This window comes from Oreochromis niloticus, linkage group LG3 (assembly GCF_001858045.2).
Source record: "Oreochromis niloticus isolate F11D_XX linkage group LG3, O_niloticus_UMD_NMBU, whole genome shotgun sequence".
Classification (NCBI taxonomy): domain Eukaryota; kingdom Metazoa; phylum Chordata; class Actinopteri; order Cichliformes; family Cichlidae; genus Oreochromis; species Oreochromis niloticus.
Genome location: NC_031967.2, coordinates 75,611,456 through 75,635,750, shown reverse-complemented (window position 1 = coordinate 75,635,750; position 24,295 = coordinate 75,611,456). Strand labels below are relative to the sequence as shown.

General features: G+C 40.6%; 1 protein-coding gene across 2 annotated transcripts; it reads right to left on the bottom strand.

Annotated features, from left to right (window-relative positions):
* Nucleotides 1-558: 558 nt before the first annotated feature.
* On the bottom strand, nucleotides 559-19,300 carry plod3 (procollagen-lysine, 2-oxoglutarate 5-dioxygenase 3). Of its 2 annotated transcripts, XM_005477733.4 has the most exons (19): nucleotides 19,075-19,298; nucleotides 13,439-13,530; nucleotides 12,234-12,370; nucleotides 9,723-9,886; nucleotides 9,530-9,642; nucleotides 8,943-9,006; nucleotides 8,135-8,232; nucleotides 7,817-7,912; nucleotides 7,595-7,726; nucleotides 7,154-7,275; nucleotides 5,714-5,818; nucleotides 4,792-4,917; nucleotides 3,754-3,898; nucleotides 3,532-3,645; nucleotides 3,378-3,449; nucleotides 3,135-3,239; nucleotides 2,908-3,054; nucleotides 1,843-1,968; nucleotides 1,588-1,743 (listed from the first exon to the last, which is right to left on the bottom strand). In XM_005477733.4, exons 1-19 carry the CDS (start codon nucleotides 19,157-19,159, stop codon nucleotides 1,588-1,590), a joined length of 2,199 nt encoding a protein of 732 aa, XP_005477790.1. In that variant the 5' UTR covers nucleotides 19,160-19,298. The 2 variants fall into 2 exon arrangements, with proteins under 2 accessions (XP_005477789.1, XP_005477790.1); XM_005477732.4 differs by having other exon boundaries at nucleotides 559-1,743; nucleotides 3,532-3,898; nucleotides 19,075-19,300.
* Between the last annotated feature and the right edge of the window lie 4,995 nt (nucleotides 19,301-24,295).

Here is a 24,295-nt window from a genome sequence, read left to right as displayed (position 1 = left end):
TCTGTTAGACTTCCCTGCATCTAACTGCAATCCCTGACCTGACTCTGACAGTTTTGCACCATTTTTAGTGGAATTTTCTAACCAATAATACGCTCCTAAGCAATTAACTGATACACTGTCCAAGAAATCTATTCTCCAGGTTTGTGAGAGAAATAGTTGTTCTTTTGTGGATGCTACTCAACAGAATGTCTCTGTGTGATGCAATTAGAAAAATGTTATATAGCGGTGGCAAAAACACTAAAATCAAGGCTTCAAAGCTATAGGTAACATCACCTTGGCTACACCTGTATTTAAATTCATTATTTTGACTCCAGGGCCAGGCCGGGTCACACTTTTCTGTAATACCAACTTGTAACACAGGATGGTGCAGTAAGACAGTGCACTGAATGGAGGAAATACTGGTACTAGTTTAAGACAAGTACTGCCAGTTAACGCCACCAGCACAAACTCGCAAAAATAAATAAGAATATTCTTAAAGTAAAAAGATAAATACTAGAGCAAAAAATTGAGTCATTTTCCTGACAGTTTGAGAGCCCCAACAAAGGACCACTTAAACTAATGTGACAGTTCTTTTTTTTTATTAAAATCTCAAAACTTTATTCAGTCAGTCATCAACAAATAATTTAATGCAGTTTGTACAAAGCCAGAGACTTTTGATAAACAGGCACGTATAGAAGAAAACCAGAGGCTGGGTGGAAACACTGCACCTCAAACAGACTCAAAACCATCACAGCATTTTTTAAATAAAGACATAATCCTGCAAGAGGAGGCAGCGCTTCACACCCTAATGATGACTACCCCATGGAAACCTAAGGAGGAAATTTAAATTTTAAAAACAAGACTAAAAGACAAAGAATAAAACAGAAATACATAAAAGGCCTTTAGAGTTTACAAAGTAAGAGTCTAAAAATTCCTCAAAGTGGAGTTCCACTTGCTTAAATCTTATTTTTACAGACTCTTACCAAACATATAGACTTCTTGGCACATAATTCACACGGTTTTCTTTAAAGCATCTTTATACCCATCTTTTTTCTCTGTATCATATTCACTGATATTGAGGATTTGCACGTCTAGAATATTGATGCTCAAATCCAGCCGACTTGTGTTTGAGGTGGATTTACCCTCGAGCACATCACTAATACTGGTAACACCCTCTACTTGGCACAACAGGTGGCATTAATCTTTTAGAGTTTGATGGAGTGTAACAGCTGATTGTTGAAACACAACATGGAGTGTGTTTTGGTTGCATAGATTTAGTTAACATTTAAAACGTAAGGCAGCACGGTGACAACTGAATTTAAGCATGAGACTCTTATTTTGAAATGTCCGACAGCGATGCCTTCAAGACCACAAATCTCCCGTTTTTATTTGCTTCACTAATGTCAGGAATAAAAATAAGGTAAAAACAGAAAACTCTGAAATGTCAACGATGATAAGTCAAATCTTATGTACACCTGAAATAAGGACACAGTGAAATAATAACATGATGCATTCAAGGTCATCACGTCTTTTCCTCCATTATGAATATGATGATGAGGTTGGCTAATCTTCTCATGCTCACACAGACACACCAGCAGCTCTGTATGTTTAGGGGTCGACAAAGGACACCATGATGTATCTGGTCCCTTTGGTGACGCGTAGGCCTTCGTGGTAGTGCGTCAGTCGACCTGGGTGCATGAAGGACCAGCCCTTCCTAGGAGACTCCACCTTACAGTCGTACCGCAGGAACCTGCAACCTCCACCCTGACACAAGTAAACATTTTGCATTAAGAAAGGCAGAGCTTCAGGGAAATTATTCAGGATAGCATGTTATTTGGCTTCTTGTTTATTCATCTGTGTTACCTCGTAGTCAATGTCCTTCCTGTTCAGGGCAATGTTGATAGTGAAGGTGGAGGAGTCATGATGTGGCCGCAATAACGGTTGCTCATCTGGACGGTAACGCACCACAAAGTTCATAATGGCTTGAGCCTGCATGTAGACAGTACCAGATCATTTTTAAGAGGATTAACAAAAGATGGCACAAACACAACAATGTTCCCAACATCGGATAAAAATCTGACTCAGAAACTTTCTAAAGAAAAACATGATTAATGTATAGCTCCTTAGCATTGTGAATTTGTACGTGAAGACTATTTTTAGAGTGCACTAGAGAGTGCAGTAGAGCACAGTGTACCCTGACTGTACCCTGGGGCAGATACTGAATATTTTTTTTTGTAATGCTGCACTGTCAAAAGTTTTGTAGTGGATCAATATCTGGGATTAATTTTGAGGTAAGCATCGGGTCTAAGATCATGAGATATTTCTGGGCTGAACTTTGGGTAAGGTCTTGAGAGAACCTCTGAGGACGGTAAGGAGATATTCTGACGTAGAATTTGGACTGCACCTTGTGTTCAGGGTGTGCACCGTACCTTAGAGGAAGGCTCTGAATGATAAACGTATCTGGAACTTGAACATTATGGTTATGGTGTGGACAGTACCTCAAGCCATGGGGTGACTCTAACCTTAATGTTGAGTCTGGACCCGACCCTCTGGTTAATATCTGGTCTGTATCTTAGTGTAAGGGTCTTGACAGTACCTCGGTATTGAGTATAAACCTATGGTTTGTTCTGTATATTTAGGTTGGCGGTATTGATGGTACTTTGGCAAAGACTCTACACTGAAAACTAAGATTAGGATCTAAACTACACTTTAGGCTAAAGTGTGGACTCAGAGGGTCTAAACTGTACTGTGGGATTAGGATCTCCTGAGCAATACCTTGGCACAGAGTCTTGAATTGAACCCTTAGGTTAGAGTGTAAACTATACTTTGGGGTAAGCTCTGGGCTCTCCCATGAGGGAGGTTGTGGATTGAACTCCTTGGTGGGGTAGGGTGTCTGAACTTGAGACTGGGGTTAGGCTTTTACCGTACCCTGGGGTAGTAGCCAGGATAGAGTTTCTCAGTGACAGGGGAAATATAATCTTTGAGGAACTTGAGCCACTCCTTCTCAAAGCCGATCTGGTTCATGTGGATATCCACAGTTGGGACATTTTCATAACCGCCAGCCAGACGCTCATCCTAGAAACACAGAAAACACAAAACTGTTAAATCTTAGTACTTACTTCTGCCCTTGTGTGACAGTTAGAATAAGTGTTTACCTTGTGCGTTCCACCAGACCACTCGCCATGGTCTTCCATGGTTTCTACCATATGGTCACACATTTTGTCTGAGAAAGCTGGAAACCAGTAAACATCTGGACAGGGCTGAAATACAGAGATAGATTATTAAACCCAAGATGATTCTGCAACAAACATCAATAATAATAATGATCTGAAAATACTCTACATGGGAGGTGGTGTTTTGTGCCTCTAGTTCCTGATTCCCCTTCCTCACTTTATTACCTGCTCTACATACTTCTTCTCATCTTCAAAGATCTTGGAGTAGTTTTCGTGGACATACTTCTCCTTCCAGTCCTGCAAATACAGACAGACAGTCTGAGTTTGTTTAGCTTTACTCACATCATCTAATTTGAGTCTTCATGTATATTTTCCTGACCACAGGGTTGTCAAAGATCTGCCACATGTCTGGGTGGAGCCTGGACGTGTTGAAATTGGACGAGGCCACCAAACGGCCAAATTCGTCACGGTTGGACACATACATGAAGACTCCCTGTGGACATATGTTCAATGAAACAACATCATTACTGCTTACAAAAGAACTTTTTTGTAATCCACTCTGACTGTGCTTACAGCTAAAAAATGAGAACGTCTGTGTTACCTGGTCTCGAATGCTCCTGCAGAACACCATGTCAGCATCCATGCCCCCTTCGTCCATATACAGGCTCACCTGGGACAGTTTAGTCCGCAGCATGCTGCCTTTGAGCAGGTAGGCCTGAGTGATGTACGGCACATTCCACAGACCTCTGCACAAACACAGGCAGAAGGTTATTTTACAGACAGGACGTCAGAGTTTGGTGCTGGTTCTTAAGTCTTATATGTCTTATGGATTCATCTTTAGTTGGACGTGCTGACTTTCTTGACTTTTTCTAATCTGCCAAATGCTTTTTTGCCATTTTTGCCTGTTTGAATCCCACATTTGGTTATCTATGCTATAGAATCCGGCACGTGGATTAAAGAAACTGAAACACCAGTGACCCCAAAATAGTAGTCAAAGCAAAAGCTCAACAACTGGAAACACAACTGTGGCACTTAAGAGTAAGAGATCAGCTGAAAGTAGGAGAAGAATCACTTTTTTGGGAAACCCATCTAAGGTTGGGGTTGGTTTTGGTTTAACCAGATGTTAAACAGTCACTTCTTCACTGGATACTAGAAATCACTTGCTTTCAAATGAGGTCTCAACTAAAAACATATGTAGAGTCTCTTATAGTTTTTAGAATTAAAATCAGAACACACTAGGAAAACTGCAACATCTACTTTTTGAATATACATCATTATAATTATTATTATTATTGGTCGATATGATGATATTAACTGACTAGTTTGTGTATGGTAGTACTGTGAGTTATGTTTAAAATCCTGCTTAAACGTTTAAAAAAAAAAAAGTAACTTGCTGAACTGTAAAATTCTTTAAAAAGGAATATATTTTCTATTTTCTTTTCTATTCTTCACTAAATGATGGAAATTTAAGACACAAACCAATACCACAATCTAAAATACAATTACTGAATCAGTTTGAATCAGTTTTTGCTTCTGTTTCATTCATTTAACCTTTATTTAAACTTGAAATTATCTCTTTTGTGACAGTGTCTTGGATCACAATAGGCAGCATTAACCAGTTTCTGTGTGTGTTACTTACACCCTCTTGCCCTGGACGATCTCGATGTAATCTTCAGATCTGGAGTAGTATCCTTCAGGGCTTAGAGCGCCCCAGAAGTTACTCCACAGCTTTCCGTGTTTGGACAGCATGGGTGCTATGACAGACCTGAAAGAAAAGCAAAGGATTTCAGAGATCTGCATTAAAATAAAAACCAACAGAATTTAACATAAAGCCTGACTACTGAGGTGTTTACACATAGCGCCTGATATGTGGAAAGAAGTAGCAGAAAGTAGTCTGAGTATTAAAGTATTAAGGTTCAAATTAGTCAAAATTATTTGGCTCCAGTAGAATAATCAGTGTTGCTGTTAACATTCAGGCATCCATTAAACTCCAGACAGGTTGAACTGAACCTTGAGTTTACACTAATGGTTATCGTCTAGTACACCCTCTATGCCATTAGGGTCTAGATGGTACCTTGGCACAGAGTCTGGACTGAGCCTTGGGGGTTAACGTCTCAGCTGGAAAAGATCTGGATTAGAGCTTGGTTTGGGGTAGAGCCTGCAACGAATGTTGAGGCAAAATGTGGCCTGAGCTCTTGGTTAGTGTCAGAGCTGTTTAGGAAAGCTGAATTTGACCTTGGAGTGACAGTCTGGACACAAATGCCATCATAGGACAGAAGGAAAATAGCAAAAATGAACCAAACGTCAAGAAAAAGAAAATCTAAAATGATGAATATTGGATCAGTCACCATGAAAAAGTCCTGATAATACGCTTAATGTCCACAACAAAGCCCTCGTTGGCCTAAAGCATTTAAATATTTGGCACCCGATGCTGTCAGTTTTTAAAAACTTATCAACAAATATGCGACAGTGGCATTTTTTTGTAGTCTTTTGTTTTAGTTTTTTTAGTTTTTCTCATCCAGTGCAGGATATGCTCAGGGTTGAACAAAGCTTCTACGTACTTGTTCTCCTCTATCAGGATCCTCAGGATGTCGGGGTTCGTCAAAGCCACATCGGAGTCGATGCTGAAGTAGTAGTCGCACTCTGGATCCTTCTTACACACCTCGCTGCACACAAACAAACACAAATAGCCAGGAAGGTTCATTACCTTTGTATTTAGAGAGTTTCCATAAAGCTGATGGTCAGACTTATTTTTTATCTTACTACAGAGGGAATCTGACCTTTTTTAATGTAATTGTTCTAAATACGCTCTTCTCATTAAACAGATTTAACTTCCTGGTTTATAAATATGCTTCACAGAGGAATTTAAGTGTTTTGTTCTGGCTCATTTCCGTCTTTAAATGTCCTGCTTCAAAGGCTCCTGCCAAGTCATGGTTGCTAATGCTGGGTTTTAAGGAAAGAAAGAGATTCAAGGTTGTATACAGCAGTGAGAACTGCTCAATTCCTGGTTGTTTTCCCATGTTTTTTATGTTTCTCTGTCTCATCAATAGGTCTACCTTTATTTTCTTGATCTTTGAGTGTCTTTTGTCCTTTTATTTCCTGTCTTTGTGCTCCTCACGATTCCCTGATTCTTTCCACCTGTAGAGTATATTTGTCCTCAGAATTTATTCTCTGCCTGTTCCAGGTGCTTATTTTGGGATTTAGGTTTTATCTTATCTTTTGGATTTTCCTAAATTTGGACTTTTGTTTCACATGAATTAATTGCTCACTTTTATTTCATTTATATGTTGGCAAAGTTCTGCAATATGCAGTTGATGAACACTATATGAGCTGTACATAAATCCAAATAAAACCACAGAAGGAAAACTTCTGTGTTTATTTCTGCCTTATTTAAATAAATAAATAGCACGGTGGTTAGCACTGTTCAAGAAGGTCCTGAGTTCAATTCCACCATCAGGCCGGGGTCTTTCTGTGTGGAGTTTGCATGTTCTCCCCGTGTTTGCGTTGTTCCCTCCGGGTACTCCGGCTTCCTCCCACAGTCCAAAGACATGCAGCTTGAGGGGATAGGTTAATTGGATAATCCAAATTGTCACTAGGTGTGAATGTGAGCGTGAATGTGAGCGTGAATGGTTGTCTGTCCCTGTGTGTTGGCCCTGCGACAGACTAGCGACCTGTCCAGGGTGTACCCTGCCTCTCGCCCTATGACAGCTGGGATAGGCTCCAGCGCCCCCCGCGACCCTGAAAAGGATAAGCAGAAGCGAATGGATGGATGGATGGATGGAAGTTTTAAAGGTTGGTACTAAAAATGTAAATAGTTAAATATTTGTAAATATTTGAGGCCAATTTTGCTGACAGTGTTGATAACATGTTTGAAATCTACCTTTCGTTTTGGTGTCATAACTCTGCCCCAGTTCTTCAAACCAACTCTGTTCTGTTTCCAGCACTTTATATGTTTTACTCTTTTAAAGTTTATATAATTTCCTTAGAGGTTGTGCACTCACACAGCCATGGTTCTGGCTTCGTCCTCCTTCAGGTTCTCCTCTGGTCCGACAACCCGGGCGTCTGGGAACAGAGACCTGTGACGCTCCCAGAACTTCTGGATGTGACGCTCGTGGTACACGACCTGCAGTACAGGGACACAACAGGTCAAAAATCACATGTCACAGGAAGAAAGTTTTGTATGCTGCAAAAATTAACTTTGGCTCTAAATTTTGTGAACAGGCAAAACATTTTTCACAGTTGAAGGCTACTCAAACTATTCTCTGCTTGAGCCACTGTTAGGAACATTTTCCTTGTGTCAAAGTTGCCTAAAACCTCTTGGTGAATTCCACAGATTGTTGTTGCAAAGACAATTCTGACTTTTTAATTGTGAATCTTTCCCCTCCCTTTGATGTTCCAGTGAGAGCAGTGAAACTGGAACTCTGTGCGAGTGTGCATCGTACGTTGTTGTGGATGAAGAGGCGAATCCTCGTTTTTGGGTAGTTCAGAGTGGACAGGCGCTCCAAGAACTCCTCCATGAAGGGAGTTGCGTGTTCGATGAAAACAGCGACGTAGACCAGAGGCATCTGTTCATCCTGAACACACAAACACACATGTAGAGTTCAAACAATGACAGGAAAACGTTTTCTCCTCATTATGTCCTCCACTGAGAGTGGCGCAGGCACCTCGTTAAAGAAGAGCACGTCATCGTCGCAGATCCCACAGCCGGTTTCATAGGTCCATGCTGTGGGGACGTAGTTACCGAGGTAGTTCAGCTGCAGCTGCAGAGACGAACGAGGAAACATGCAGAATTATTAAATACATTTGTTGTGTTTGATAATCAGATTTTTAATGATAGGCGGGAACAGTTTCAAGTGTGACGATTTAAAGATCAAAGAGGCTTCTTTAGTTTTAAACAGCGGTTTACTCTAACACGTCACACTTGACTCCTGATCACAAACATCTGTCTGTGCTCTGCTTTTACTATCACATTGTCGTGTTACCTTGGTGGGTCCGTTGCCATGGATAACAACAGGAAGCGTGTCGTAGGCGACGTTCCTTGCTCTGACCTTTGCCCTCTCAAATTTCAAGACGACCTCATCTAGAGAGGAGATTTAGTGTAAGTATTTCTGCTCAATAACAAACGGCAGTTCCTCAAATGTCCACTTGAGGCTCCAGCAGTCAGTCAGTCCTCATAAACCGCCGTGTTAAAATGTTCAACTTTACAGTAGAAACAAACATGGTTACACCTCGGTACAGCTTGATTCAGTCAGGACCAAACATACTTATAAGAGCCTGAGTACAGTAAATGTATGCTGAAAAAGTTGGGGGAGAGGATTTATGTAAAAAAAAAAAAAAAAAACCACACATGAATACACATGTATAATAAACCTCTGAATATCTGAATTGAAGGTTTTCAGGATGAAGTAACCAGTAGAGTGAGTAACAAAAACCAGAATGAATGTTTCCTTACAAATCGTGGAGCTCCACAGGGCTCTATTATCGATCCTCTACTTTTTTTTCAGATTTAAACTACATGCTTGTAAAGGTGAGTCATTCCCCATAGACTGAAATAAACATGTTTACAGCCTGATATAGCTGTTTTGGTTTCTTTAGCTAATTTCACCTTCATAACAACAGGCTTGGAGTTGCATTATTAGGAGCATAGCCTCTTTGAATAACAGGTGGATGGAGACAAAGAGTGCTACATGTGAAACAGCTGGTTCACATGTAAACTGAGCTCTCACATGAGGCAGAAAAGATGCTGGACAGATTTAAGTTCAGAAGGAAAAACATATTTGTGTTTCTTACCAACAGCTCCGTTAAGGTTTTGGAAGATCCGGGATCGATGATCCAGGGTCATGTTAAACTTGGTCTGAGGTGACAATGATCAACAGAGCAGCTTTGTCAAGATTTAGACACAGGGCTTTTACAGATAAATTCAGACATGACAAGCCGGAGAATATCTCCCAGCTCTTCTTCTCTGAAATCACTGCTGGGCTAATTTTCAAAGAATATGTTCAAAATATTGGAAACAATTCAGTTTTTTAACCAACAGTACAGATGAACTTGTTTTGTCTGCAATGTCAAAGACCTTCGACCTGAGGTAACATTAAAGAAGCTAACCTCAGACTAATGTTAGTTGTTACTAATGGTAACAACAAATGCAAAGTGAACTGCAGCCATTATTCTGTCATTGGAGGGAACATAGTATGTTCTTTAACTTACATTACAATTGGTACAGAAAAGAGCAATAAAAAGTATTTACATGAAAACGTTCCTGTTTTAACCATCACTGTGACTTGTTCTAGTATTAATTGAGGAGGTAAAAGTCTAACAGTGGCTTTAAAACTGTGGGTTACAGGTTGTTTTTTTAATGTTTGTGGAGTTGTTTTTACCCTGTGCGTCTTGTCCAGGTAGATCCTGGTGTAGAAAAGTTGGTCGTCATCGCTGTCTTTGTACTTCCACTGCTGGACAATTGCACTGATCTCTGGAGCATAGCCGATGAACCCTGAAGAGCAAGAAGGCATGTCTTACTTACTGCTTTAAACTTTTTATAGTATTTTAAAGAAATAGCAGTGAGCTCCTTACCTCCTGAGTTCAGGTAGCGTTTCCCAGTACGCACCTCAGGGTATTTGGAGGCCAGGCGCTGGTCAGGCCAGCAGAAACCCTCAGCTGAGAAAATAACTTTGTGACCCATACGGGAAAACTTGGACAGCAGCTCCTCAGGACCCGATGCAAAGATCACATCGTAACTGCATGGAGAGGGAGAGAGAAAGAGAAAGAGGGGGGCCTGTTACTGTTTGCAACAGTTTGAATATGTGGGATAAGCAGACAGAGAGCCATGTTTATGACAGAAACAGTCAGAGGACTGAACACTGAGCAGTGGCTAGAAAGCGTGAGAGCCACATCAGCTTACATGTAAACAGGAAAAAATAAAACATTTAAAGGACGATAAATGGAAGAAATTAGTAAGAGTTCAGTGTGAGCTGCAGACCTCCACAGTTGAGTGTGGCTCATTCGCAAGTGCTGGCGGTCAGTGTGAAACAACACTGAACTTTATCCGTCTCTTTCCAGAAAGAGTTCAGGTCTGAAGTAATGACCGCCTACAGCAGCTCCAGTACAGAATTTAAGGTGTTCATTAAAACCTAAAACAGGAAACAGAGGGGTCCTCCTGCTCCTGCTGTGGTCTGCTCTCTTCCAGATAATCACCTCGTCTCTGTGATGTTCCACAACTGGGTTATACTGGAGGAAAGGGGAGTTTTACAGTTGTGGTCAGAGGTTTAAATACAGTCTTCAAGGGCATGAATTCATGGCGATTTTGGACTTGATTTATTTGAACTGTTCCAGGCTTTTTCAGGGTGGAGGAATTGTGCAGCAAACATCGTACATTACCAAAAAACTCAACTGAGTTTGAATTTACTGTATTTGGGATTTTCTCTAACCTTTTCTCTCTAAGGGTCAAATATATACATTGAATATACATTCACTCAGTTAAAGTTTTTGTGGTGCTGAAGGAATATTTAGTATTTACTGCTGTTTACACTTAGCTAGATTAATGCGATGGTGTTGTGTTTATTATGTTGTTCTTTGTTTTTTTGCTTGTTTTCTCTTCTTTTTCTCTCAACAGCTGATCCAGGAGTTTTGTTTTTTCTCTCTTTCTCTTTTTAAGTGCCCTTTCTCACTGTCCCTCTTCCCCTCTGTTTTTCTTTTCCTTCATCTTTCTTTCTCCCTTTCCTATCCCCTAGTCATGTCTGTCCCATCTGTAACAACTGAAAATAAAATAAAATAAAATAAACAATAACAATAAAGGTCGATCAAATGGGACCAATATGGCAAGGCCGTGATGACCCATTTGGTAAAGTAAATCCAGTGGGTGTCCTTGTTGGCCTTCAGACAACAATTCTGAACCAAATGGGACAGGCAAAAAAAAAGAATTTACTGTATTGGAGTGTATTTTCTGATTTTCTCTAACCTTTTTTCTCTAAGGGTCAAATATATACATTCACTCAGTTAAAGATTTTGTGGCGCTGAAGGTTCTATATGTATTTTAGCTGGACAAGACCAAAGCATATATACTTCCTGTTGGAGATCATGATTGATTACACCTGGCTTCTCTTGGCAGAATAAAAAGGATTGGCTGACAGTATGTTTGTGAAGGTTCTCAGTCATCCAGGTCATCGTAGTCTAAGGAGCTTGGAAAGAAAAGTGTCTGGACTTCTTCAAGTTGCTTGAAGACGTTTCACCTCTCATCCAAGAAGCTTCTTCAGTTCTAGGGTCAAACGGTGGAGAGTCCCAGATTTAAACCCATTGTGGCTGTGGCTACAATGTAGCTTGCCATCACCAGTGTGTGAATGTGTGTGTGAATGGGTGGATGTGTAAAAGCACTTTGGGGTCCTTAGGGACTAGTAAAGGGCTATACAAATACAGGCCATTTACCATTGTGTGGTTTTTCTGCCATGTCGCGAGTAGTCGATGAGTCTTTACATGCAAGTCGTCTTTTATATAAACTACAGGAGACCATAGCAATCTATTAAAGACTACAGCGATCCAAAAAAGGAAGCTTTCAGTGCAGTACCGTGTGCTTCTTCCATCTTCATGGTTTATCCAGCACTCATTTGCTAACTTGTCACGAAACATTTTTCCCCTAACAAACAGTGGTCACCCATCCTTCCCTAGGCCTGCGTGACTGGGTTTGTATTTCTGGACTTGTCTGAACTTTAGCTTTAGTTAACAGTAACAACACTGCAGCTCAGAATCAGTGAAATCCCTGCACAGGTCACAGGTGGTGCCTGAGCTCTGATTTCACTGTTTATCTGCTAATTAAACAATACAAAAATTCATATCCTTCATTTTTGTGAGAAAAGCTTTGTCCTCATGTGTGTCAAAGTAGGTCAGAAAGAAAAAGTAAAGACACAACAAAAGCAGAGAAAACTGAGACCGACAAGATAAAAAACAGGAGGAGGAGAGCTGAGTGTGAAAAGACAGAAATCAGGACAGACCTGATGGAAACGATAAGCAAGTATATCACACACACACACACACACACACACACACACACACACACACACACACACTGAGATCGAGCCAGACGGTGTTTACCTGTCCACAAACATGATGACGAGCTCCGTCTTCTCCGAGTGTTTCTGCACCTCCTTCTTCAACCATCTCACCTTCTGACCTCCACCCACCGTCCGAGCCACGTCGCCTCCCTTCCACTCCTCGCCCAGACCCAGGACCTGCACGCCACCATCATATCATTAAACTCATTTGTATCCAATAAATCCTCTGACAGCTGATCTGCTCATGTGATCACAGAAAGTGTTTTTAAAGGATCACAAAAAACAGAAACAGTTTTATTTTTCTCAGAGATGAAAGCCTGCCGCTGGAGTTGTTCCCTGCACTTTAAACAAAGACGTTTTACTGCAGACAGAGCTGCACTGTGTGGCCCGACAGGTCCTCCCTGCATTCAGGAACTTTATACAGGAACAATTGGCTCATTCATGAAGCGAGCAAAAACCACAAGTTAGAGACTGAGCTATTTCAGGTACCGACCACTTGGACAACAACACATTAGTCTTTAGTCTCTGCATATTGCCAACAATCAAGATGTGACTGAACCACTTTAGCTTTAAGGCTGTTTCCACACCTGCAGTTTGAAAACACGGAAAAAAATCCAAGCAAACTCATCAGAGTGGAGCAACAAAGGTAAACACGGGAAGGAGGTGAGGAGTTCTGGATTACCGGAGAACACAAATTACTTTAATTTCAATGATATTCTCAAATCTATGGCACCCTGCTGCTTCCCAGAATGCAAAGCCTGGACTGGAGTTTGTTAGGAACCAGCCTGAGACCACGTCCTTCAAAACGTTTCAGTGTGGATGATTTGGTGCAATTACGGTGTTCAGAAATGAACCGGACAAAAGAGGAAAAGGGTCTAGAGTTTGATTTAAACACCACAGGTATGAAAACACCTTTAGGTCTTCCACTGGAAAACTAACTCACTAAACCTCTAAATAAGACTGGAAATGTGCAAACTTTGGAGCAGCTGACTCCAAGTATCATGGAGGGAAGCTGTGTGGACACTTGTACAGACCCACTGCTTCGATCTGACATTTAATCTCAGACCTGAGTCTAACTTGAACGAGCGACAGCACCCCTGTGCAGCCGTGCATCAGACATCAGTAACCTCAGCCAGGGATGTAATGGATGACTCTTTAATGGCAGTAACCTCACCAGGTAACAGGTTACTCTTTAACACAAAGTTACCCAGCAGTGTAACTTGTGTGTGTGTGTGTGTGTGTTACCTTCACAGTGTAGTTGAACTCTCTGGCTGTCCTCATGAAGCGCAGGTAGCCATCCGTCTCCTCTGTTGCCACGGTGATGACCAGCAAGTTTTCTGCAAACACACCAGGTGATCAGCATGACGTTGTCAAATCAACAGAGAACTCTTGTTTTTTGTTTTGTTTGTTTTTTCCTTATGCCATCGCAATAATGAACAACTCGTAAATATATAAAGATCCATTTTAGCAAATATTTAAATATTTGGAGGATCTGCTGCTGTATGCTGGTAACACTCAGTCCTGTTTGCAGACACGAGCAGCTGCCAGAGTTTCCTGCAGGCTTTTTATTAGGAATTGGGAGTAGAATTCCTCTGAAATTCCGAGGAAAGTCAAAGAGGGGAGGAGTAGCATGGGGGAGGAGAAGAGGGTCTGTGACAAAAATCCCTGCTGTGCTCCTGAGGGTCTGACGTGTTTTAACGTGCGAGAGCAATAACACTTTCACTGCAGCATAGAGCCGAGAAAACAGCTCTCAGCTGTGCAACAAAGCTCCTTAAATATCCAGAGAAATCGCTCCCAGCTGCCGCCACAGATCACAGATCAGCTCCGTGTCCACGGGCTTCCTTTAAGGTCCAATGGAGCAAAGTAACACACTGAGAGGTCGGATGGAGAGGCAGGCATTTTAATCTGGAAACATCACCCGGCAAACCTCCACAGTCTGACCACTTAGCTGGTTTTACAGAACCTGGGGTAATTCGGTTACCTGCAGACAGACATGTGAGGCTGACCTACTGTCTGACTCTGTCACCGATTATTTCTGTGCATCCAGTCTGTGAGGATCCACAGATCAGATGAATAAAACACGTTTTTAAGTCAGAATAATCCAAGTTAAGCATACTGTATATCATCCACTCTCTGTGCAAACAGCTGGTTCAGATACTATCAAACCAAACATGGGAAAAGCTCCTCCTCCTCTGCTCCTTTTTTGGTAGCATTTGATTGAAAGTGTCTTGAAAGTTTACTGTGAAGTTTCTAGCCAGGTGTCACTGTTTTTCAACACGTCATTAAATAACGACTTCTCCTTCCCACCAGCAGCACTCATGGGTAGTTTGGTTTGAGTTCAGCTGAGCTGCGCGAGTGCATATGGAAGGAAATTCTACTATTTTTAACCCCTATCATTTTTATTTTTTAGAACTTCTAGATTTTTGAAAGGGAGTTTTTCCTTCCCACTGTCGCCAAGTGCTTACTTACAGTCTGACTGTTGAGGTTTTCACTGTATTATTGCAGTCCTTGCCCTAAAATTTAATGTTGTTATGCCTTTGTGCTATATAAATAAATCTGAAATGAATTGAATTGAATTGAATAGATTCCTAGGGGTGTGTCAAAGGGCATTGTCAACAACCCATGAAAGTCTCTGCAGCTGCCTGCAGGGCAGACTCTGGGTCTCAAACTAAATGGAAGGACTTCAGTCTGCATCTTATGGCGGGTGTTTGGCTTCGTAGATCACAGATCTTTGTATTGTATCTGTCCAGATGTTAACGCCACTCAGGCTCATCCAGCTTCTGAGAAGCTCCAGCTCCCAAATATCCAGCTGCTGCCAGAATTCATTCAGGATTAATTATTAAATAACTGATAAATATCTTTTTGTTTTTTAATTTCACGTTTCTAAATTCATCCTCTGCAAACTTCAAATGAAATACATCAGTTCTGAAACTATAAATAAATGCTCCAGCTGTGGAAGTCTGTAGCTGGAATAAGTGTGAATCCTCATGTGAGGCTGAATGGTGGGAATGTTTCTTCCTGTTTGTGGCTCGAGTGTCAGACAACAACCCCCCCGACAGTACTCGCACAGCTGTGGGGGTTTGTTGTCTCTTTCCTCATCACGCTGCTTTCCTAATGAATGAACGACAAAAGCAGGTGTGCGCCAGCGAAACCGAGTCACATCCTGACAAACGATTCATAAAGTGACCTCTGCCCAGGTCTTCCCTACATGTTTATACTGAATCATTTCCATAACCAAATATGAGCTGAATTCATATTTCGCTCCTTACAAAGATGTTTGTGTGTTTGCCGACTCTCATGGAAATATGTTCCTGACACGCATGATGAAACTATAAAAATGGCTTCAGGAGACTTCCTTTTTCCATTCCTTGATTTGAATCTGTAGCACCAGGTTGGAGATGTGGGCAGTAATGTGGAGCCTTGGAGAATGTTACAGATCCAAGCAGCAGATCTGAGTGGGCTCATTCCTTTCATTTTCACATCAGTTTGCACAGCGTGCACATCATAAACACATTTTGGATTCTTTCTCAGCTTTGATCAAATGTTTTTTAGGGCAAGTAGGACACTTAAACATCGAATACTGGGGATTTTCTTCTTCTAATGAAGCCAGAAAATTTTCTACCTGAGTGTTTTCAGAGTTACAGGCTCTCAAAGTACAAAGAACTATTGGCCCAAATGTGGCACTTTTTACTCGTTTTATAGCCCTCTTAGCTATATAAGTTCAGGACATTTCCACGTTATCGGTTTAAACACAAGCAGTTCATACTATGAAGGTACTACAGCTGATTGTGAGGGGGTCAGGAGGAAACGTTTCACAGGAATGGCCCATATGAAGGAAATACATGAAGTTTATATCAACATAAACATTTAATGTTTGTCCAAATAATGTTTGCATAATGTTACTGTGCTAGTGTTAACAAGCAGAACTGTTCAGAGCCTCACACATGCAAGCATGCAGGCCTACAGACTGTTCAGAACTACCTGCTGGGTTCAGGTGTTTGAAGTTAAACCTATCTGGACATTTTTTTTTTCCAGACATTTTTTTCTGGGCGTCTTTCACTACTCGGGTTAAACATGATATATAAGTCACTTATATAACTTAAAAATGTTATCGTTTTGCTTTTGTCAGTATTTTATTTGTTTCGAGTAAATCAGTTTGGCTGAGATTAAAGTTCTAGTTTTTACACAGCTGAATAAACGTCAAGCAGACAACTGATTATCAGAAGTGTGAGATGCTCGAGAATATACTCCGGTGTCCTGTTATATTTTACCTAGCAAGGAGCAGACGGCTGAATTTATTAAACTTCACCTAAACAACCTGCAAATTTCATTAAAATTTAATAAACTCTCATCTTGTCTTTATGTTTAGTTAGCACATACCTTAAACACTTAAAGCTGTAAGCTAATGATAGTTGTATAAGAGCAGATGCATGCTGGTGCAATAAGCTGTACGTTTTACATCCAATGGATGCATGATCTGATTAGTCGACTAATCGCAAAAATAATCGGTGACTAGTCGACTATCAAAATAATCGTTTGTGGCAGTCCTACTACCGACCATTTCCATGTACACAAAGGATTTTCCATTTTGCAGACTGGAGGGGTTCACACCGGAAACCTGCAGTTCAAGTTCCACATGCGACAGACTTCAGCTGGGATTTTCATCAGTGGCACAAACCCCAGCTGATGGAGATCCATACGGCCTCATCTGGGCTCTGAGCTGATCCCTGTTCAGCTTTCTAAGGACTGACCACACTAAAAACCACCTTCTTCCAACCTGCCAGGAGCATCTTCCAGCCTGATGGGAGCACCATGTCAGAAGACATGACAACACAGAGCCTCGGAGAGATCCCCAAATTAACATCTTGGGCCCATGGACACATCTTAATCTGATCCACAATCTATGATCAGTGCTTAAAAAGCAGGTGGACAAACAGAAGCCTACAAACTGTGATTAACTAACAGCCACAGAGATCTGCAGCAGTTATGAAGAAGAGTCAACATTGTAAATGACTCCTATAAAAGTCTCTAACAGAAATGTAAAAAATAAATAAAAACTGATGAAACACAAACTCTGTGACTGCAGTTATAACGAGAACCAACTCTGTTAAGTTCAGCCAATAGAAACTCGTCATGCTCAGTGTCATAAGTCAGATTCAGAGACGCTGAGCACAACATGGAGGAAGTGCTCAGATATACAACGACCTCCCAGAGGAAGAGGAAGAAGGCGAGTTTAAGTAAGATGTTCTCACTGGTTCACAAATTCACTTTGTGACAGAGGTACAGCCTCTCGGGGTTAACTTCACTGTGTCTGTGATTGTCTGAGGTGTTTTAGGGAAATACGTCTTCAGCTGAGCTGTGTTGTGTGCCATAGAACCTGAGAAAAACTGAGACACTTCATTGTGAGCTCAGATATCTGAAGCATTCAGATGAGCTAAAACACCAGCTTATTATCTATTATTAACAATTTAACAGCTTCTTTATATATACAAAAAAGGGGTTTTACTAAAATATAACAATCCTGGTGTTCCTCTGAAGAACAAGCATCAGGACTGGGATAAAAGTGCAAGCAAAGAATTCACTTTTATGTATCAAAAGACCAAAAATATGAGGAAAGTGCACAGGACTTCGGTTTGACTGTGTCTCAATCTCCAAAAGTTGATTCTGTTCATCTGGACGTAGCGTCTGTGTCTCAACTACAAACAAGCAGCCATACTCAAAGATCCTGAAGGAGGAAGAACCTGTAAAACTGATTATTGATTTGATGAATGAATTAATCTCAGGATAAAGCAAAATAAGTCTTTAAACTGGATCCCATGAATGAGTGAAAATGGCTTCAGATTTCAGTCCAATATTTAAAAACCTCATTTGTTCAGTTATTTTTTTCTGTTACTATCCGAGTGTCTGTTAACTTTTTAAAAAAGGTTTACAACAAGAAGGAAATCTCCTCCTCAGTGTCCCATGTCTCACTCTGCTCCCTTTAAAAACGCATCACATAAGTAATATAAACATGAATACAAACCACAGCTGAGCAAACAAACCTCACAGGGGCACCAAAGACAGGACTATATGGAAAACACAGATCAGATTTAAACCGGTTATTCTTTTTAAAAACGTTTATTCTGTGTAAAACATCATCGTGAGAGGTTCATGATGGAAATCATTAATCCTGCTACATAAACATGCTGTGGGCTCCCACAGTGGCTTTTTAAAACTAATTTAATCCACTTACAATAAATGTTTGACTTATTTAAATGCAGTTAACTAAAATTCTTTATTCTTATATGATTGTAAAATATTAAATCAAAACAATCATACTATTTTAAAAGTCCCAGCTTTCATTTGAAGCTGTAAAACCTCGTTTGAGTGGGTTGATCAGTGATTTGTAATCTTTACTGCTGGATGTAAGCATCCCTGCGTGAATGTGTGTCTGTTTGTGGGGATGTCTAACTTTCTTTAATATTTGAATTTTATCCTATATGTGAAGCACTTCGTACCTTTGTGTTACTTTGATTAAAACTGATACATGTTAACCACACTGTGTATCCGCAGTAGAAACGAAGTTGCGCATTAAGATTTTCCAGAGTTTAGGGAATCATTAATAACCTGTAGGGATTACAATAAGAGTATATGAGGTTATAAAAGGAGCAGGGACCCCTGTTAAAGTTTGCTAACGGTCCTGTGGCGCTAACGGTTTTAATCATTAATAAACATCCTTCCTAAACTCACCCAGCAGCAGAATAACGGAATAAACTCTGAAAATAGTGAATAGGTTTGTGACGTGATGAGCAGCCTTTCCGTAAACCACCCGGAGCTCCACAGCTCCAGCGGGTTACGGTGGTCCGCCTGGCCGGCCAGGGGACCCCGCACAGCGGTCTTACCTGGAGAAAGCTTCCGCTGTTCGGCCCACACGGCGCCCTGGAAAAAGGCGAGAGACAGCAAGCAGAGAAGAAAACAGGAGGACATGTTGGATGTTTGGAAACGGCTCCCTTTAGACTGTAGGCCGTAGCTTTAGTCCACTCTTTCTCCTCTCTCCCCAGCCCTCTCTCTTCACGTTCACCGCTCAGTCGGCACTCAACTCTCGCGATACTCGTCACCTTTTCCGACTTTTAAGATAAAGTCGACAGAAACCGCAAAAAGCTATCCAGCCAATGAGAGCAGAAATGGCGCGATACAGCTTTGACGGACAGAGCTGGTATCCAATCAGCGCAGATAGTCGGAAATCCACCAGCCAATAAGAGGCAGACAGATGGGAACTTTTTTTCTCTCCGTTTTTCGGTGGGCTAAACCACAGAAAGTTCGTGAAAAATGGAGTACGTGAATCTTTGCCACGTCTGAGGCTTTCAGGAGAGGGAGGGAGAGGGAGAGACATAGCGAGGACATGGAAAAACGGAGAGAGAGCGTACGTCGGCAGAGGTTTTATATAGCTTTAAAGTTGCATGTCTGCAATTATAATGATGTTTAATCATTATAATTAGACCCAAAATGTAATCATAATTTAGTATTTATTTACATAATTTATTTAAGAAACAATTAACATTTTCCTAATGAAATATTAATACTGTGAGTTCTTTTACTGACATTCAGCATACATAGCATTCACTGCATGAATAAACTTTCAAAATCGTTTTTCTTTAGCTCTTTTGTAAAAAAAAAAAAAAAAGAAAGAAAAAAAAAAAGAAAAGAAAAGAAAAGAATCACTTTCTCCCAAATAATTGACTCAAAATATAAAAGTAAAGAGCTGGGAGAAGAGACTGCAATCATAACTGTTCTGTAAATACAGCAATCCAGCATTTATTCTACATTTACCATCTAGTAAGCTAAAAGCATACCTTATTAGAGGGTGGATGTATGGGATGTTCTAAACTCTAGATCACTGGTTTCTTTCTGTGTGTCTCAGGATTTAATAAAGCTACAATCTACACCACAGTGTCACAACAAGGGGCCCAACAATACACAGTGTTAATCAACTGGGACCAGGAATAAGATAAGATAAGATAAGACTTTATTGATCCCACGGAGGCGAAATTTGTGCTGTGTTTCCTTGTTCTTGTAACATTGACAATTAAATCTATTCTATTTTAGTTTAAAGACAGTATTTAACTCTTTGTACTCTTTAACTCTTTAACTCTTTACTCAAGATATGAAAGTAAAGAGCTGGAGAAAGAGACAGTAGCCACACTTTGTTAGCAATTACAAAAATCAAACATTTAGTTATTGTATTTTTAATTTTTATTAAACAGATTTCAGTCATATCACAGTAATCCCTGCATTAACTAGTGGGAAGTGACCATGCTGAAGTCTGGAACATATAGCAGGATGTTTTAACAAAACATCCTGCTATATAATGTCAAATATCACTGTAATTGTCAATATTATTCAGTATATTGTAAATTCTGTGACAGACTGGTGACCTTTCCCGGTTGCCATATGACAACTGAGATAGGACCACTCCCCCATTAGTGATGGGAATTCCGGCTCTTTTTAGAGAACTGGCTCTTTCGGCTCCCAACCGGCTCTTCAGGTTGTTTTGTTGCTTTAATTAATTTATTATCAGCAACAATATAAAATTATACACAAAAGGAATTAATAATGTTTAAAAAAAAGTGGTTTTATTTATATATGTTTATATATAAATATATATGGTGGCCTGTAGAGACAAAGTACATGCAAACTCCAAAACACATTGCTAAACAAAAAGAAGATGCACATTCTCTGTCATATAGGCCTGGGATGATTTTTGGGCGAGTCTTTTCCTCCTTGGAATTGCATAGGATTCACTGCATGAATAAACTTTTTGAATACTTTATCATTCGCAACTGAAAATAGTTGTGGATGATTACTGTTATAATAATAATAATAACTATACCTTTTTAATGTGATGTTGTTGTCTCTTGTTGTTGTCCCTGGCTCTCTTTCTCTCTCTTTCCCTCCCGCTCTGTTCCTGTGCAACTGTGAGTGTAACTACCGCCCCTCCCCTCTCTGCTCAGCGCAAAGCACAAAGCTCACGTGCAGAGTGAAGCGAAAAAAGAAAAGAAAAAAGAGAGAGGATGGGAGAGAAAAAAAAACACGGCTCGCGTTGTTCACTTCAAAGATCCGGCTCTAAGAGCCGTTTCGTTTCCGACCGACACATCACTATCCTCCATCCCCTCCCCCACCATCATGTGACAGGGTCGATGCTCTGTCTCTTCCAGCATTTTGTTTATAGAGAGCGGTAGAAAGGTTTTGAAATAACTTGCAGATTCTGGGAAAGTGACAGTGAAGTTTTTTTTTGTTTGTTTTTGTTGCTCAAAATGATTGAAAAAGCAATCTCTGATTCCAAAACAACAGTAAGTAATTCTTATTTCTCGATCGATATGGGAATGCTAATGCTAATGCTAATGCTAAACTCATAAGGATTAAAGTCACACAATCTTGTTTTTAGATTATTGATCTGAAGTAAAATTTTATAGCTCTGCATTTGGAGGCAGGAGGGACATTAAGGTTATATGTCGCTTACGGAGTTCAAGTTATTATCATTTTTACTCTTTCTTTGGCAACTTTAACACAGATGTTCAGTCAATTTTGGACGGAGAGTAATGAAATCTGCTTAAACCGGCTTACAACACTCAACGGCATTTAAACAGCGCCTACACAGCGCTCTTCACAGAGATGCTGCGCAGCCCTACTGTTTTGAAAAACCAAAATGCCTAATCCTCGAGCAAATACAAATCTATATCCCTGTGGTCGTAACGTTTTCCATCAAATCAAGAAAAAGCAATTAGGAAAAGATATAGCAGGCTATTTTTTTTTTTTTGATAAATTAAAGGCAGTCAGTATCCTATCACCAGAAGCTGTGATAACTGAAGGAGGAAAAAGTGCAAGCCTAATTAGAATAAAAACAAGATGCTCCAAAGAGTTATCATTGTATTGATTAAGTAAATGTCTGTCAGCAACAGGTGTGCGCCCAGGTTCAAGTGAGTTAACTCTTCTGCCCATTGTTTACTATACCTGTCTGATACTACTGAGCAGTGAGCCTCACGGTGGTGGGCTGCTGTGGAAGTGAACAGTTAATTTAACCGTTCTGCTTTGTGTTGTTTCCCTTTTCATTTTCTTCAGACAAACATCTCTGCTGAAACAGGACAAAATGTCACTCTGCTATGTCAAGCTCCAGACAATATAGTCATGACTAGGGATGGGTACCGGTGTGGCACCGGTTCTGACATAAACGGTAGTAACCAGACCGAAAAGCAGCGCACATTTCGGTGCTTTATTTCGGTGCTTTTTTTTTTCCTGAGCCAATTCTAGCCAATCATTTTACATTTCCGAGGATAGTAGCCGGGGCCAGGTACGCGCGTTCTTTTAGAGCAGAGCTACAGATTAAAAATGTCCAAGGAGAAGCGGTCAAAAGTCTGGCTGTACTTCACAGCAAAAGATGCAAACTCAGCAGCCTGCAACAAGTGCTTTAAGCTGATACTGTGATACTGTCAAAGGAGGTAACACCTCAAATCTGATGAAACACCTGGCGACGCATAGCGGGGTTTTTTAAAGCCGAGAAATGCGCTGTGTTTGATAGCTTGCTGCGAGACCTCACACCGTGCACATCTACTGCGGGTGTGGTGCCTGTTATCGGACCCGGAGTTAGCAACATCCCCCAAAAACCCGAAGAGGAGAGTCCTGGCCCCTAGCCCTGCCAGTGTAGCAGAAATGATGAGGATGATGATGGCAGCAGCAGCCGTTCTTCTCTGCGTGAGTAGCTTCATGTTGTTCGTGTGTAATTAACGTTGAGTACGCTAACCACGTTATTACATTAATGCATGTAAGGTGAACTAGCAAACACCGTCGTAGTTACTGTCTTCTTGTTTGATGGCAGATACTCCCTTCACCCTGGCCAAAAAGGCTAAAATGACCAAAGAAAAAGTGGAAAACAATTAAACATGAGAGGGTTTTGGACCAATTTTGTGTTCTCCATTCTTTAAGCACTGGTTTGAGCACCGTTTAAGCACCGTTTAAGCACCGGCACCGTTTCAAAAGTACCGGTTTGGCACCGGTATCGGATAAAACCTAAACGATACCCATCCCTAGTCATGACTCTTGTAAAGTGGATAAAACCAATGGTGGAGAAATATGTGTGTTTATTACGTGATGGTCACGTTCATTCAGAAGGATCCATCTTTTCAAAACTGGGTTTTTTCTTTCATGAATGCTACATTATGGAATTTGATTCTGAAGAATGTGATGAATAATGACCCTGGAATATATGAGTGTTGGGTCTACATGAATGAAACATGCTCATGGAAGCTCATCAACAGCACCAACCTGAGTGATGTTGATCCTCTAGGTGAGTGAGTAGAGTGTATGTGTGATCCATTTTCATGCTACACTCTTTTTTGTGGGAATATTAGTACTTGTTTCTGTATAATATTTCTTTCAAGATGTTTTTATGCCAGCAATTTTCTAATAGTTTTAAAACTAGTTTTAAAAAACTTTAACATCTCAGTGTATTTCAGGTTTCCACCAAATTAAAGTTAGAGCTAAAACTCTTAGAGAGAAGAACTGCAAGGCCAAACTGATTCATTAAACCACAAATTCTGGTTTCTAAAAAATGTACTCGGTGAAACTATAACCATAAGTGTGTCTCTGGAGACCAGACGGTGGTTAAGAGGTTAAAAGCTGAGTGAGTAGAGTTGAGTGTGTGTGTGATCAGAGGTGAAGCTGCTTCCTGGTTGTTGATGTTTGTTTCTAAAGATGTTGTTGATGAGACTTTGTAGAAAGCAGCTGGTCTGAGTGATGTGATCAGAGTGCAGTAGATAATGTCTGACAGCAGTTTGAAGAGGAAATGGATTCTGTTCTGTTCTTCACTCATCACCTACCTGACAGCTGACACCTCACACCTGTTTCTCACCTGCAGGTCAGACAGGAGGACACACAGAGGATGAAGGGAAGGACCCTAAATCTGTTGGACTGATCATCGGTCTAACAGTTTTTCTGCTTCTTGTTGCTGTTGGTGGGTTTTGGATCTGCAAATGTAGACAACAGAGAGGGGAAAGAAACCAGCCTGCTGTTCAGTTGCAGTAGGTTTTTACAAATAAATAACTGAAAAGTGGAGTGCGCATAATTATT

Bases quoted from the DNA above. Each gene is read 5' to 3' on its own strand.
- plod3 (XM_005477732.4), bottom strand. From the start codon at position 19,159: ATGTCCTCCTGTTTTCTTCTCTGCTTGCTGTCTCTCGCCTTTTTCCAG. The intron at 13,531-19,074 runs GTAAGACCGCTG...GTGTGTTTGCAG, and splicing joins ACAGCGGAAGCTTTCTCCAG to AAAACTTGCTGGTCATCACC. The intron at 7,276-7,594 runs GTACGATGCACA...CCTGTACTGCAG, and splicing joins GCCTCTTCATCCACAACAAC to GTCGTGTACCACGAGCGTCA.